The sequence below is a fragment of the Palaemon carinicauda genome, chromosome 35, assembly GCF_036898095.1.
Source record: "Palaemon carinicauda isolate YSFRI2023 chromosome 35, ASM3689809v2, whole genome shotgun sequence".
Lineage (NCBI taxonomy): Eukaryota > Metazoa > Arthropoda > Malacostraca > Decapoda > Palaemonidae > Palaemon > Palaemon carinicauda.
In genome coordinates, this window is record NC_090759.1 from 12,898,127 (window position 1) to 12,915,635 (window position 17,509).

Here is a 17,509-nt window from a genome sequence, read left to right on the forward strand (position 1 = left end):
ACTCCGTGGTCATCCAAGCTGACCGGAGGAAGCAGCAGAGCCTACCGGAACTGCGTCACAATCGCTCGCCTTTCATTCCTATTTCTAGCTCGCTTGCCTCTCTCACATCCATCTTCCTATCACCCAGAGCTTTCTTCACTCCATCCTTCCACCCAAACCTTGGGTCTTTCTCTTGTACTTCTCCCATCAACTCTTGCATTCACCTTCTTTAGCAGACAGCCATTGCCCAATCTCTCAACATGGCCAAACCACCTCAACACTTTCATATCCACTCTAGTTGCTAACTCATTTCTTACACACGTTCTCACCCTCACTACTTCATTCCTAACCCTATCTACTTGAGATACACAAGCCATACTCCTCAGACACTTCATCTCAATCTCATTCAATTTATGTCTCTCAGTCACTTTCCTTCCCCACAACACAGATCCATTCATCACAGTTGGTTCAATCACTTTCTCATACAGAACTCTTTACATTCATGCTCAACCCTTTATTCAGTTTCTGATGAACATCTGCTTCCACTCCGCCATTTGCTGCAACAACAGACCCCAAGTACTTAAACTGATCCACCTCCTCAAGTAACTCCATTCAACATGACATTCAACCTCCCACCACCTTCCCTTCTCGTACATCTCATAACCTTACTCTTACCCACATTAACACTCAACTTCCTTCTCTCACATACCCTTCCAAATTCTATCACTAATCGGCCAAGCTTCTCTTCCGAGTCTGTAACCGGTATAGTATCTGCAAACAACAACTGATTTACCTCCCGTTTGTGATCATTCTCGTCTATGTTTCAATCATCGTCCAAGCACTCGAGCATTCACCTCTCTCACCACTCCATCAACATACAAGTTAAACAACCATGGCGACATCACACATCCCTGTCTCAGCCCCTCTCTCACCGGAAACCAATCGTTCACTTCATTTCCTATCCTAACACACGCTTTACTACCTTTGTAAAAAACTTTTCACTGCTTGCAACAACCTTCCACCAATTCCATGAGGTACTACCTAAAAAAAAAAAAACAGCAGCAGGTCACCCTTGTGTGCCAGTGTTTTTCATCAGCATGGGGAGGGTCAAGAGGAGGATCACAAAAAACACCATCTCTGCTTGGATTCGCAAGTCCATTGATCTCACACTGAATCCAGATCTTCCTCTGACACGTCGACCTAGAGCTCACGATGTCAGGGGTATAGCTATATCCCTGGCCTTCAAACGCAACTATGTTACGCAGGTTCTACTAGTGAGTTTGTAGAAGCATCAGCGAAGTGAGTTAAAGTCACAGGTGTATGATAAGGAGTAGCTACCCCCCCCCCCCCCCCGCTAAATCCTAATGGCTTGTCTTTCATCTCCGTTGAAAGTAATATCCCTATAAATAGCTACAGGTTTGTATCATTAGGAAAAATACAAATTACTTCCAAATTTGTCATGGTTGTTTGTATAGGACAAGATAAATTATCTATCTTTGCATTAAACCTAAAGACATTAAATAATTATCAGTGAAAAATTTGTGGTTTACCTGGCCTTCTCGAAGCTCATTCACATCAATGTCTATCATTTAATGAAGAATTAAAGCTCTCATGCTCCCTTGCTCCAATTGCTTCATCCCTCTAGGATACTATTGTAACGTACATACTATATTGTTGTATGGTAACTAAACCATACGCGGGTGCACTTCCAGTATTCTTATTATTCTGTTTGTTCACTATTGACAGCAAGTATTATTACCTCCAATTAATTTCCAGTTTTGAGTACTGTATTTACATTAAGTTTTTCTAGTGTTTGTTAGGTCTAGAGTATTGAGGTATGTCTTCTACTTGTTTGAGTGCTAAATGTACGTGTAGGTTGCTGTTAGAGGAGAAAGAGCCTGATTCCACTTGTCACGTGTCTAGGGTAGCAATTTAACTTGAAACGGATAACCTTATGGAATAATATGTCAAGTGAGTAACTAAACAGGTTTGTGATAGGGTCTCTAAACTTAAAAGCGATAGGAAATTAGCATTCAGGCTAGTAGGAAACTGTCCAAGGCTTGTTGTGAGGGTGGTGGTCTTAAATTTCAATTATTCCGATGTAGTGGTTTGCGAACTGTGGCCAGATGTAGCATGCAGACTGCCTAATGTCCGAATGCTGACCACACTCTAACGTTCACTACACAAAAAGATAAATCAGTGGAATACCCAGAAATCTGGGAAAAAGGTAAACAGTCAAGAGAACTGGGAACAACCCCTCATTTTTTTATACTGGCCATGGTTATCCAGCTAGAACCTCAAATTTTCTTAATATCTTTTCTTGCCTTTAGCTGGCTGAATAAACGGGTACAGTAGTATGACCATTGATTTAATTCTGGGGAAAATCAGCAGTCTATAATAATTAGCTCTATCTTCTTTAGGAAGGTCTCTTCAAGCTTAAATAAACTTTAAGAACATTAGGAGAAAGTAAAAAAAATGTAAATTAACTCTAGGCTGGTGACAGAACACAGTATGGGAGGAAATGTATTGAAAGAGGCTTATTAGAAACAATTTCATAAGAAAAATGCAACAAATAACTAGTTATTCCGTAACTGGAATACAAACATACGCTATTTATTTAGGGGTATTGCTTTCTGCGAAGTTGAAATGACAAGCCATTAAAATTTAGCGAGTTAGTGGTGGGGGGGGGGGGCGGTAGCTTGCTAGCACTCCCACTCACACACAGGTGATTTAGCTCACTTTACTTTTGGCTTGGATGGAGAGCGGTTGTATCTGCTCTTCCTCGCCTATTCTGGACTGCCATTAATTTTTGTCTTTTAACTTACTTACTTTATATATATATATATATATATATATATATATATATATATATATATATATATATATATATTATATATATATATATATATATATATATATATATATATATATATATATATATATATATATATATATATATATATATATAATATGTGTGTGTGTGTGTATGTATATATGTATGTATATTATATATATATATATATATATATATATATATATGTATGTATATATATATATATATATATATATATATATATATATATATATATATATATATATATATATATATATATATATATCTGGCCGATTAGTGACAGAATTTGGAAGGGTGTGTGAGAGAAGGAAGTTGAGAGTTAATGTCGGTAAGAGTAAGGTTATGAGATGTACGAGAAGGGAAGATGGTGTGAGGTTGAATGTCATGTTGAATGGAGAGTTACTTGAGGAGGTGGATCAGCTTAAGTACTTGGGGTCTGTTGTTGCAGCAAATGGTGGAGTGGAAGCAGATGTACGTCAGAGAGTGAATAAAGGATGCAAAGTGTTGGGGCAGTTAAGGGAGTAGTGAAAAATAGAGGGTTGGGCATGAATGTTAAGAGAGTTCTGTATGAGAAAGTGATTGTACCAACTGTAATGTATGGATTGGAGATGTGGGGAATGAAAGTGACGGAGAGACAGAAATTGAATGTGTTTGAGATGAAGTGTCTAAGGAGTATGGCTGGTATATCTCGAGTAGATAGGGTTAGGAACGAAGTAGTGAGGGTGAGAACGGGTGTAAGAAATGAGTTGGCAGCTTGAGTTGATATGAATGTGTTGAGGTGGTTTGGCCATGTTGAGAGAATGGAAAATGGCTGTCTGCTAAAGAAGGGGATGAATGCAAGAGATGATGGGAGAAGTACAAGAGGAAGGCCAAGGTTTGGGTGGATGGATGGAGTGAAGGAAGCTCTGGGTGATAGGAGGATAGATGTGAGAGAGGCAAGAGAGCGTGCTTAAAATAGGAATGAATGGCGAGCGATTGTGACACAGTTCCGGTAGGCCCTGCTGCTTCCTCCAATGCCTTGGATGACCACGGAGGTAGCAGCAGTAGGGGCTTCAGCGTTATGAAGCTTCATCTGTGGTGGATAATGTGGGAGGGTGGGTTGTGGCACCCTAGCAGTACCAGCCGAACTCGGTTGAGTCCTTTGTCAGAATGGGAGGAATGTAGAGAGGAGAGGTCCCCTTTTTTGTTTCATTTGTTTGATGTTGGCTACCCCCCAAAATTGGGGGAAGTGCCTTGGTATATGTCATGTTATATCTAGTTTGGACAGCTCTGAAAAGATTTTGTATTGCCTTTTTTATGAGAAAACTATTTAACCTATCAGTTGTTATAGATCAGTGTTTAATACCTTCCTCAAGCATTTTGGGTTGGTTTAATCCACATCTGGTATTATCACTAATGTGTTAGATCTTTTGCTAATGAATAACCTCCTGTTATCAGATCATTTCATAGGAATTTGTATGTGCTATTTCAGTATTTGAGAAGTCTTTTTTGAGCCTTTGGAAGACTTGTCTTTCAAGGATCATGCAACAAAAAAAAAATTTTCTGTTAGATTTTGATTTTTCTTAACAGTTAAGTGAATTACAGACACTTTCTAAGAATGTGGGGTTTGCAGTTAACGTGGTGTTAACTTTTTCCATGGTTTAGGTTAAATTTTTCTTCATTTTTTTTTCCCAGATTCTCTCATTTTGGGAGTAGGGTGTTTAACAATTAAGAGAATAGGTTCCTTTGTCCAATTAGGAGAATTAAGGTTTAATTAGACAATATAGACAACATTAGAAATAAAGGTCCTAATTTGTTTTGTGAGGTTATGGTACCAGGGTGCCCTCTGTCCAAGAATGCTGGCTGCCCTTCCTTGTTAAGGCAGTAGTAATTGAAGCTGATGTTAAATTAGATTCCAACCAGGTGAGGGACGAATCAGGTGAGGGACTTGAAAGTTGGGGTCCATGATATAAAAAGTACTGCTCCTTCGATGGTTTTCTAGATTTCTGGGTATTAGGTCCTTTAGTAGCTGTAGGTAATGTTCTAGTTTATGTAGTATTGTGGATTTTTATACAAATTAGTTGTAATTTAAGTTGTGCCTTTTCAGGTTGAAGGGACAGTTTTTATGGTATTCAGCCAGGTGAACTGCAGGTGAGCTTCTTTGAAGTAAATGGAATTTTATTGATAAGATAGGTTATTTCAGTACTCGCCCGCAGCATTATCTTAATATTCACCTGCAGCTAACCTTATTCCTTCTTCTTGACTGGAGAGATCAGAATTATAGTCCCCGCAGAGATTTCGGGCATAATAAGTGCCACCTCCTGATGATGTCAAGCCAATCATGTTGTCTCCCACATTAACAGCAGTCACAACACATCCCCTTAAAGTGATTATAAGTTAGTATAGCCTGAAATTGTAAGGGGATTTATTGTGCCCGCTAATAATATGGAAGACAACCTGATTGGTTATGACGTCATTGGGGGTAGGGCTTATTTCGCCTGGAATCTTTTGGGTGGGTATAGTAATGTGAAAATTTTTTCGATTCAAGTTGATTTTAAAAGTATACCCACAACTGCATGTGTTACCATACAACACCACATACGCTACAATAGTGAGGGAGAATGGTCACTAGTATTTTAGTAATAGACGTTGATGTGAACGAGCATCAAAGAGGAAGACAGGTGGCTCTCAATTGAGGTTCATTGAAATATCCAATATCATTAAAATTCCATTTCAGTTTCATATTCTTTTCTTTCAAAATGAATGGTTAATGTCAGCTTTTACAATAAATTTTTCATTACATTATTTTACTCCCTAGGAAAAACTTAACCTCTACTGTCAAACATGTGATCAACTGACTTGTAGAGATTGTCAGCTTATTGAGCACCGTGAACACAAGTACAAGTTTTCTGAAGAAATGGCTAACCTCACCAGAGAGAGGTTAAAGCAGTTTCTCCTTGATATTCGGAAAAAAAGAGGCTACATTGAAAACGCGAAGGAATTGGTAGCTGAACGAAGACAGCAGATTATTAGCAAGCAAGAGTCGGTTCAAGCCGATATCAACAGACTAGTCGAAACGTGAGTTTTCTTTTGGGTTTTAGTGATTAAATTGAGATAATTTTTGACTGGAGTCTCTTGCTGAGATATTGTATGCATGTGTAATTAAGCACCATACCTATAAGGAAATTGGATTAGCAAAATTTAAGTTATTCTTAAAAGTTCTTTTTTATATATGATTGTGTAAAAATTACATGAATAGTCAGACATAACATTAAAGGGGGTTAGATGAAAAATACTGTACACCAGTAAATGTTGAAAATCCTTGTAATAGCTGCCCACCTCAACACTCCCATATCTCATTACTTGAAAATAATGGGGAAATACTCACAGTTGTATAACTCCTAATGTTCCTCTGTACGTCGGTTCCCAATTTACGTCGCTTTTCCTTAATTATTAAATACAAAACCACCATAAGATGTTATCCTACCTTATGCCGGTACAGTATCTACTTTGTACAGTAATGATAAAGTGATGTACTGTACAAAACTACTTCACATTAAAGCTTATTAATATAGGTACAGGATCTGGTTTTTATAATATAATGTAGGTTGGAAGTACTTTATTTGGTATTCAATATATATACAAGGAACTTTTGTCACTATAGGATGAAAGTCCATTCTTTGTCAAAAATCAGCATGTGTCAGGTCTCGTGGATCCAGTTACCAGTACCAGTGATGGGTGGGGTATTACTGTACAGGAATGCATTTATGATTATATAATATGAAGAATAGACTTGCACCTTCATAGAAAAAATAAAAACCCATTCATGTATAACATGGCCTTAAAAACTCATTTATATAATATTGTCAGTTTCAACTTCTTGCCTGTTATACAACTTGATATGCTTTATTGTGCTGTCTTATTCAACTTCATATGTTTTTGTGTGTTTTCAGGTAAAGTGCAATTCTGTTATATAATTGTAAATGCACCATAACTGAAAATACTTGAAACCATGGAGTTATATAAGATTAATACATGTATAGAGTAGTACCTTGGTTTACAATTGACTGAATACTGGACTGGCATAAAAGTTCAAATCGGTTTATGGTTAGCGTACTGATGTGCAAGCAAAAATTTTCCTCCTTTCATGTATTTTATGTAGACAAGTATTATACAAACGAGAATATTCCACGAAACGCTGAATTTCTCTGGTGTAATGAAATACTATCTGTAAGTCTCAAATTATTATGCTATAATGTTTGATTTGAGTCGAGATATGTCTGAATGAATGATATACTGTATACAGTATTAAAATCTGTGTGCAATCAGTTTTTAAATTAGTCATATACAGTATCCAAAAACAAAAACATGGGGTCATCATAACTATTTAATCATTTTCTTATAGAGGAAAGGGCAGTTGATATCTGGTGTTATATACTGTCATTGTGAATACTTTCTTGTATAATGTTATATATTGAATATAGAAAAATATTACTTTAAAAAATTCCTGAATGTTTGCAATACTGTAGTCATTACAATACTGTAGTCATTAATCACAATGTTAAATCAGTAATTGTTAATGGCAGCCTGTAACTTTTATAGATAAGAGTGAGCTTGCCTATTTCCTTTTTTGTGAAGGTCTCAAAATTCATAAATTGCTTCTTTATGATTTCAGTAAATATAACTATATTTTTCAGTTTTATTGAAATCATCCGGCAGCGAGGTAACACGCTCTTTGAATTGTTACGTGATGTCTGCAATAGCAAGCAGGAGCAGCTAGACAAGAAAAATGAGGTGTTGTTACATTTGGGTTCTCAAGCAGATCACTGCATAACTGTTGTGGAAGCCGTAATGAATACGTCTTCAGACATGGCTCTTCTTTATTCTAAAAAGTGAGTTTAACACTTAATTATTGTGAAATGATATATCTTCAAAAGTGGATTGTTTTAAATACGTTGATGTCAGTTGGACATTGGAGATATTTTTTTAATACATTATGGTAAACTATTGATAATATGATTATCTATGGTAAGCTTTGAAGTCATTTTCATGTGAAGTATATATTTTTGTATATTTATTATAATAAAGCTTTTGGTGATAGATTAGGTTGTATTATATTTTGGTTTTATGAATGAAAGTAGATTACTTTGTTTCTTATTTTTTAATTTTATGCAATCTCATGTAGATCAGTGTTATTTGGAAGGGCCAGAAAGGTTTTCTAAAGTGATGGTGTGCTTTGCACAATGCATTACTGTAGTGTATGGATTACGTTAGTCATGGAAATCCTATTTTGGAGTTCTTGAGCTTTATTTGAATGGGATGAAGTGTATTTGTGTAAGATATTTAGTATCCTTCAGTTGCAATTCAATTTATGGATCTTTAAGGGTTTTGGTAGCCTATTAGGAACGTCCCTGCCGGGGGATCTATTGGACTGGGGTTTGAGACCCGCTCAAGCTCGATAGCTTTTTGTATTGTCTGCTTCTTCACTATCTTTTTGAGCTAAGAATGGGGGTTGGTTGGAGGAGCCTATAGGTCTACATGCTAGTCATCAGCCATTGCCTGGCCTTTTCTGGTCCTAGCTTTGGGGGGAGATGGATCTTGGGTGCTGATCATATGTATAAATGGTCAGCCCCTATTGCATTTTCACTGTCACTTGTGTCTGCCATTCATTGGCAACTTTTAAACCTTTCATAAAGTTTTGGATAAATCAGAGAATATTGAAATGGACATTGGTATCCTTCAACTAAATTATCGCTATTGTTTATTGTATATCTTAATAATAGAAGTTACAAAGGTTGTAAGTTAACCAAAGCACCAATTGGCATAATACCTCTATAGCAAATGGGTCACTTTTAAGATTTGCCATTCTGATGTAGGACAGTATTCTTGGGCTATACCTTTTTCTTACACTTCTAAAGAATCAGGAATATTCTCTACACACACTTTATCTCTCAATCTTCCTCTACACATTAGCCAACATTGAATGTAGTTGAATACTTTTTTTCCTTGTGCTATATATTACTTAGTTTGTTGTAAGTTTTTAGATACATTACCCTTAGGATAGTATTACTAGAGTCCAAGATAGATGTTGTTTGACACTAGGTTTGGATGTGGACTGATTATCTTTCTTGAATATTTTTCTTCTCATAAGTAGTTGGAAATTGCATATGTCTCACTCTAAGGATTTGTTTTTAAATGATAGCTGAGAATTGGAGTTAGGTAACCGAAAAAGTAGACTAGTAAGTGGAAAGACCAAAGGGATTGGATGAATTTTAAAAAGGTAGAAAGCAATGCAACTGGTGACTGAAATGTAATTACAAGTAACCTCTTTAGGTAGTACTAGCACTAATATCGTTATTGGATCCCCCAACAGATCCTTTAAAGGCAAGCCACAGGAGAATTTAGGTGCATATTATCAATTACATCTGTACATTATCTCGTATCTATTCTAATATGAGGATTGACTTAGTAGTGCTTTGTTTCCAGGTTGCTGATGGAACAAGTATTAAAAGTCGATAAGGATTCACCTGACAGAAGCTTGTTTGATCGTTTCAAGGCAAAATTAAATTCTGGTGACGATATCTCTCTAAGAATTTCCAGTGAATCAAGAGGTCTAGGGAAAGGTAAGAAAGGGAAATCTTTTGTTGCCCCCATATTTATGCAGTAAATAATGTGCGTTGTAATGCATTTGAGGTTTATGAACTGTAGTTTGTTCCAACACGGAGTACTTACCTCGAACTACTTTCTTAGGAGTATCTGGGATCTCCTCCCATCCTACCAGAATTTTGTGTAGTTTACCCTACTCCTGTTTTCTATGCGGAGTAATCTCTGGCGGAGTGATGTGTACCACGAGGCAACCCGGGGTCAGAGAGCATGCTTGCTCAGGTCTCGATTTCCAGTAAGTTTTTGGTTGCGTCGCGGTTAACATACCGACGCTCTCTCTTAACCCAGTGCGACCCTTTGTGTCCCCGACCCCTTTGTGTTCTTCCCTAGTCTTTTCCCTCTGTGTTCCTGTGTCTCGCGGTGTCTTACTAGTGCGTTATGGAGCATCCCCGTCGTTGCCCAGGGCCTATGGCCGGCAAATCATGTGGCGCTTTCCTCTCTAAGCCCGAAGTTGACCCGCACTCCTTGTGCTCTTCGTGTAGGGGCAGTGTGTGTTCCCCTACAGCCACGTATCCGGAGTGCGAGTCCTGGAATGAGGTGCAGTGGGTGTGATACGTCACCAAGAAGAAGAAGGCCTCTCGACGTTCTCCTAGGAAACCCAACGTCTCTTCGCCTCTCGCTTTGCCCGGCGTCCCGTCAGACAGTCTCTCTCTGCCGTCCTCCTACCCAGTGTAGGGGTCGAGGTAAGTCTGTTGCGGGGAAGCAGCCTGTGGTCCTTCCCCAGGAGTCTGATTTACCTGACAGTGGGATTGTGTCTTCGGTACAGGCAAGGTGGGGGCCTGAGGGAGGGGCGGGTGTGTGTTTGGGGGACGGAGCCCTGGTGAAAGCAGGTCCCGTCTCGTCGGACGATCCTATGTGAGGTAAAACTGCTGCAGTCTCTTCTCCCGCCTCTTGGGCAGGTTTTTCAGGTGCGTCAGCAGCCGTGGGTGCCGCCGAGAAGGAGGACTTGCCGCCGTCAGACACCCTTATATGGGTGCCTCCGAAGACGCCCTTCAGATCTCCCCTGAGGATGGAAGAGGAGTTTGAGACCTGGTTCCCCAGCGAGGAGCTCCCTCGCTCCCCTCCAACGCCTTCAGCTACGTTCCCGGCCGTCTTCCTGGAGCCTTCGTCGCCGACCGAACACCATGTGGAACCACCAGCAACGAGGCGCGACTCAGGCCCTTCAGCGAGGTCCTACAGGTCTTCGGGCTCCTCGGTCGAGGCCTACTCCTACTCATTAGAAGATGGAGCCCTGAGGGACCATAGGAGACGGCGAGATAGGTCCCGCAGGAGGCGCTCTCGCTCACGTTCCCGTTCAAGATCCCGCCACGTGAGTAGGCGTTTTCGATCCCCCAGGAGGAAGTTTAGGAGAAGCGTTTCGCCGGAGGAAGAATGGGTGCGGGTCTCCATCCCCCGTAGCCAACTCCTGGGGGCTGCAGCAGTCGCGGGCGCCTTGGGATGGCTCCCTAGGTCCCACTCACCGGTAGGTTTTGTCTCCAGCAGCAAGTATGTCCAACGGAGGGACTCCTCTCATCAGGCACCAAGGGACAGGCATAAGTCCGCAAAGATTCCGACTCCATCCGCCCAGCGGAGAGAGTCGCCCCTTCGGTCTAGCAGCCGCGTCCCGGCCTCAAGATCTACGATGCATCGTCCGGAGCGAGAGAAACTCCTTTCCTCGACGGGCAAGCCCGCAGACCCCTGGTCCGATGGAAGAAGGGATAAATCCAGGACGGAGGCCACCGTTTTAGCGGCGATGCCCGTCCTATTGCCTGAAGCGAGGAGACTGGACCACTCCAGGAAGATGCCTCCTCCATGTACGACTCCCCTCGTCGGAGGTCCTCCGTCACGAGAACTGGAGCGTTCAACGGAGAATGTAGAGGACGGGGAAGAAGTTTCGCCTGCGGAAGTTTCAGCATACAGGAGGGTGATAGGCCTCATCAGGGGTCACCATAGGCTGGACGAACCTGAGCCCTCTACTGACGAAGTCTGGCTCTCGAGCCTCAGCAGGCTGGTGGATGCGCCTGTACAACAGAGGCCCTCGCTAGCCCTCCCTTTGGCTAAGGATGTGAAGCTGGGATTGGCGAACGTTAACAAGATCGTGGCCAACCATGTGGAAGCTCCCAAGAGCCAGAGCGCCTCTAGACTTCTCCAGGGCCTGAAGACACAGAGCTGGTTCTACCTCCCGGAAGGACACCGCGCGGGGCCCTGGCCGGTGGAACCAGCAGTCGCCATCTTGGGACAAGGAGCAGCAGAGGAGAGGGCTACCACTGCCCCGGTTTGTTTCTCCCCTGCGGAGACTTCCATGATAGAGGAGCTGGCCAAGGACTTGGTTCACGTGTCATCGTGGCTGGATTGGTGGGCCTCCACGCTGGTAGAGTTCCAGTCCTCGCACGACCTCACAACCCCGGAGAATCAGGCCTTGCTGAAGGAGCTTATTAGCTCGGGAGGTAAGGCTCTGAAGTTCCTTTCCTATCAATCCATAGCACAGGCTGCCAACTGGATACTGAGGAAAAGGGACACTGTGCTCAGCAAACTAGTAAGGCGGCTCCCTGACAGAGAAGCGAGGTCCCTGAGGAGCCTTCCACTGTGGGACGACTCAGTGTTCCCCCTCAAGGAGGTAGAAGGACACCCTCCGACGTTCCTCTCCCCTTTCACGCCTCACCTAACCAGCCCAGGAGAGACGCCCCTACTACATCCTGGCAGCAACCTTCACAGCCCTCCCGTAGAGGAACGTCGGCTGCGTAGTCAGCCTTCAGGCCCTCCTATTCGGCTGCCAGAAGAGGTTGGTCGGGCCGTGCCTCTCGAAGGAGATAGGGAGAGAGGCCCCCTACTCCTGCCGAAGCCTCAGGTGGGGGGTTGCTTCAAACTTTCTTGGCAAGCATGGCGAGACCACGGATCGGACCCATGGACCGTGGCAGTCCTGAAAGAAGGGTACAGGTTGCCCTTCCTGGTGGAGCCCCCACCTCTGATACCAGATCTACAGGCGGAATGGTTGGCACCGAAAGACCCCTTGAGAAGGACGGCCCTACAAGAAGAGGTCTCTGCGATGTTGGCGAAAACGGCAGTGGAGCCAGTCAAGAACCCAGGTCCAAGGCTCTACAGCAGACTCTTCCTGGTGGAGAAAGCAACAGGGTGCTGGAGACAAGTCATAGACCTCTCAGCCCTCAACAGGTTCATGTGCAAGACCGACTTCAAGATGGACACTCCAAAGTCGGTCCTAGCGGCCTTGAGGGAAGGAGACTTCATGAGGTCCATAGACCTCAAGGACGCATACTTCCAGATCCCTGTCCACCCCTCCAGCAGGAAGTACCTAAGGGTAAAATGGGGTACCCAAACGTTGCAGTTCAAGACCCTTTGCTTCGGTCTGTGTACAGCCCCTCAGGTCTTCACGAGGGTCTTCGCAACAGTCTCAGCCTGGGCACACGAACAGGGCATCCGCCTGATTCAGTACCTGGACGACTGGTTGTTGCTTTCAGCCTCAGGGGAAGTACTGAGGGAGCAAAGCGCGAAGCTCCTGCAGTTCTGCAACGTCCTGGGTATCACCATCAATCTGGAGAAGTCCCAACTGATATCCTCCACCAGGATGACCTACCTCGGGATGGTCCTGGACTCCCGGTTGGCGAGAGCCATCCCTTCCGCGGAGGGACTAGACAACTTGGACCAGATCCTACGGCCCTTCCTGTCGGATCAGCCCAGATAGCCAAGGACTGGCAGAGTCTGATAGGCCACCTCGTGTCATTAGAGAAGCTAGTCCCACAGGGGAGACTCAAACTCAGGGGAGTACAATGGAACCTGAAGGAAGCCTGGAACCAGAGAGACTCCCCGCACAAGGTGGTCCCGATGTCCCTGGAGACGAAAGTGGTCCTCGAGTGGTGGCACGACAGATCGAACACCCTCAAGGGGATGCCCTTCGCTGCCGAGCCTCCGGAGATGCTCCTGTTCACGGACTTATCCAAGGAGGGTTGGCGTGCTCATCTCCTCGACAGCACAGCGATAGGAAGGTGGGTAGCCGAAGAGAAGAACCTGCACATCAACGTACTGGAAATGATGGCAGTGCAAAGGGCGTGCCTAGAGTTTGTTCAGAGGCTCCGGGGGAAACACCGTGGCACTGATGTGCGACAACGCCACGGTGGTGGCCTACATAAAGAAGCAAGGAGGGCTAAAATCGAAGGAGTTGTGCGACCTCACGGAGTTCCTGGAATGGGCCAAAATGGAGCAGATCAAGATCTCGGCCAGATTCATTCCAGGGAAGAGAAACGTCCTGGCCTACGACCTCAGGAGAATGGGTCAAGTGGTAGGGTCCGAGTGGTCCTTGCACCCAGAAGTGGCCAAGACTCAGAAGTGGGGCTCGCCAGTGATAGACCTCTTCGCTACGAGACTGAACGCACAGCTCCCCGTGTTTTGTGCTCCTGTGCCAGATCCCTGGGCGGGGTTCGAGGACGCCCTCCAGCACCCTTGGGACAACCTCGACGTTTATGCCTTCCCTCCCTTCGGAATGCTCAGGCAAGTCCTCAACAGGGTGAGGCGAGCGGACAACCTGTGGATGACTTTGGTAGCGCCCTGGTGGCCGGAGAGAGAGTGGTTCGCGGATCTAAAGGAACTGGCGCGCCTTCCACTTCGGTCCTTTACGGACTGACCAGACCTTCTCCGGCAACCACACTTTCAAAGGTTCCACGAAAACCCTCAGTCCCTCTGCCTTCACGCGTGGAGGTTATCGAGTGTCTCCTGAGGAAGGAAGGGTATTCGGCGAAGACGGCAACAAGGATGTCAGGGTACCTGAGACGTTCGTCAGCCGCTGTGTACCAGGCAAAATGGGCTACCTTCACGAAGTGGTGCGTCGCGAAGAAGAACAAGCCGTTGAAAGCCTCCATCCCGGAGATAGCCGACTTCCTAGTCTATCTCAGGGACGAGGTAAATATGTCCATCCCAGCCATTAAAGGAGTCCGAGCCGCCCTAGGACAAGTCTTCCTCCTGAAGGGCATCGACCTGGGTTCCTCCAGACACATCTCGATGCTCATCAAGAGCTTCGAGCAATCGTGCCCCCCTCAGGCAGTTAGGGTGCCCCAGTGGGACGTGGCTAGAGTCCTGAAGATGCTGTCAGAACCTCCCTTCGAACCCCTAAAGGACATCTTGGACAAGGAGCTCACCCTCAAGACAGTTTTTCTGTTAGCGCTAGCATCAGCAAAACGGGTAGGGGAGCTTCATGGACTCTCATACGAGGTGTCGCACTCGAGGGCTGGCGTGAAGCTACCTTCAGGTTCGTACCATCCTTCGTGGCCAAGACCCAGAACCCAGCAGTCTGGGACCCCAAGTTTGAAGGATTCTCAGTGCCGGCAATCCCACGTTCAGATAACCCGAGGGACTTGCTGCTGTGCCCTGTCAGAGCAGTACGGAAGTACTTGGAGAGGACAGCCAGACTTCGACCCGAAATCAAGAGTCTGTTCGTTTCTTCAGGATTAGTAAAGAAACCAATCTCCAAAAATACGATCTCCCTCTGGCTACGGCAAGTGATCATGAGAGCTTACAGTAATGTAGGGATTCCTTTTCCGGGTTAGCCTAGACCCCACGACATCAGAGGGCTTAGTACTTCGTTGGCCTTTGAGAAGAACATGGCAGTCTGCCAAATCCTGAGGGCAGGTACTTGGGCTAGTCAGTCAACCTTCACAGCTCATTACTTAAATGAGTGTTCGAGGAGGTCCCTAGACGGATTCTCTCTTGGTCCCGTCATTTCAGCGCTTCAAAAGATTTAAAAGGTGTAGCCCAGGGAAACCACGGGCAGTAAGTCCAAGAGAGACAGGTTCCTTCTTTACCCCCCCTGTTCCCTTATTACCTTCCCTGAAATGACCCTGAAATCCTTTAACTTCCTTGGGATACATCGTCAGTGAATGAATACGTCTCCAAGGATTTTTACAGAGGTGAGTTACTTAGAAACTAAGATAGTTTTTTGGGTAGTTTTCCCTATTTCTCGTGTTTTCTCTTGGAGGGTCAGCAGAACCTAGCCTCCTATCTAGGTTCCCCTTTTCTCTCCTCATCACGGTCTCTGGGTCCTGTGGGACACTCCCACCTCCTAAGGTATAAGTCTCCTAAGAAAGTAGTTCGAGGTAAGTACTCCGTGTTGGAACAAATCACAAATTTTAAGTAATTTGTATTTTTCCTAACAGTACTTACCTCGAACTACTTTCGGGTTATGGCCCGCCCATCCTACCCCCGAGTGCCTTACAGGACTTAGTAGAAACCTATCTGTCAAAACTTACTGGAGATCGAGACCTGAGCAAGCATGCTCTCTGACCCCGGGTCGTCTCTGAACGCGTATCACTCTGCCAGAGATTACCCCGCATAGAAAACGGGGGTAGGGTAAACTACACAAAATTCTGGTTGGATGGGAGGAAATCCCAGATACTCCTAAGGAAGTAGTTCGAGGTAATTACTGTTAGGAAAAATACAAATTACTTGAAATTTGTGATTTTCTCTGAATAATTTTTCATATATGATGATGATGATGAATATGATGATAGGAATTGTTAGGGGATGGTGTCATGATTAATAATCTCCATTTTCAGCTTTAAAAGATGTTGGATATTTATTAGTTGACAACAAAATATACCCCCCACCTGATGGGGCTGCACAGAATAAAGCACGATCTTCACAACCGTCTCCCGTTGAGCAATCTGCGTCGCCACAACCTCAACAGCAGCAGCAACAGCAACAACAGCCCCCTTCACAACAGCAGCAGCAGCAGCCACAGCAACAACAGCAACAGCATCAACAACAGCAGCAGCAACAGCAGCAGCAGCAACCTCCACAACCACCAGCATTGACACCAATGCACTCTCACATTCAGCAGCAGCAACATCTTCTTCAGGTAAAGTATTGTGAATACCAACAGATTTCACTCACTATTTTAATATTTTTCTGTGCTATTAGATCAACATAATTTGCAGATTTGAAGAGAAAACTGTGGTGCATGTTAATTGATGAATAAGCATTTATATGTATGAGCAATGCCTTTATTTTCTTAATCATTGTAATCTGTATTTAGCATATTAATCATTATTTAGTTAATCAGTGCTTAACAAGAATTTTATACTGGAAAGTATGAACCTTGTAAGAATTCACTGGAACCTAAGTGAAATTTTCCCTTTAAGAAAATCTGAATATATTATGACATTTGATCCATGTATTACTTAAGAAAAATATGTAAGTAAAATTTTAAATCTAACGCTGTATGATACCTTTGCACAGTAAAAAGAACGTTGGGCTTAGCGTTAACAACAAATATACTTGATCTATTTCGTGAAGATATAAAGCTAGTCAAATTTTATCATGTAGGAAACTTGTGTAACTCACTGATACAGTCCTGTATTTCAACTGCGTATAATCACATGTAATTTTAAAACTTGAAATTTGATGTTGAATATAGAATGGAGACTGGTGTGGTAAAGTTTACAGCCTTTATTTTTGGTTCCCTTTGATTACTAAATAATGTCATTTTTAATCTTTTTCACAGTCCATAATTACAGAGATATTTTCTTTGTCTATTTCAGGGTAATAGCAGTATGCATCATAAGTTCCACAATTTTGGTCCTGCTCCAGGTGGACCAGCGAATCCTCCCGGCCTCGTTAGAATCCAACCCAAGCCTTCGAGTCAAACACATCCAGGTCCTAGCCACACAAGTTTCTCCAGAATGCCTCAGTTAACGCAGGGAAGATCTTCGGATGTCACATCTTCGGTTTCCTCAACGACTCATCCAGTTGGCGAGAACAGGTGATAATTTTTTTTCCTTTTTATTCAGATTAACAACTCATGACCTCCTTTGTGGGCTTGTCACATAGATTTCCTTTTGTTAAATGGCCTTCAGTGTTCTTTGGATAATTGTAGCTTGGTTGAAATGTTTCTTTCATGCTAACAATATTTGTAGAGTGTTATAGGAAGTGGTAAATAGTGTTTGCTTATGTGCTGTATTTGGTGTTTGGTATGAACAAGTGGAAATAGCACTGTTGATGGCAATCCTTGAATACAGTACTGGGCAACACGGGATGGTATTAAGGTTTGGT

General features: G+C 43.5%; 1 protein-coding gene across 5 annotated transcripts in view; it reads left to right on the forward strand.

Annotated features, from left to right (window-relative positions):
- The window catches only part of LOC137627624 (E3 ubiquitin-protein ligase TRIM33-like), a 139,475-nt gene that overhangs the window by 25,385 nt on the left and 96,581 nt on the right, over positions 1–17,509 (forward strand). For all 5 annotated transcript variants that reach the window (XM_068358721.1, XM_068358722.1, XM_068358723.1 and 2 more), the window contains exons 4-8: positions 5,631–5,890; positions 7,510–7,704; positions 9,299–9,435; positions 16,015–16,316; positions 16,999–17,219. In XM_068358721.1, the coding sequence (XP_068214822.1) occupies positions 5,631–5,890; positions 7,510–7,704; positions 9,299–9,435; positions 16,015–16,316; positions 16,999–17,219 (1,115 nt within the window). The remainder of the gene's footprint in view (positions 1–5,630; positions 5,891–7,509; positions 7,705–9,298; positions 9,436–16,014; positions 16,317–16,998; positions 17,220–17,509) is intronic.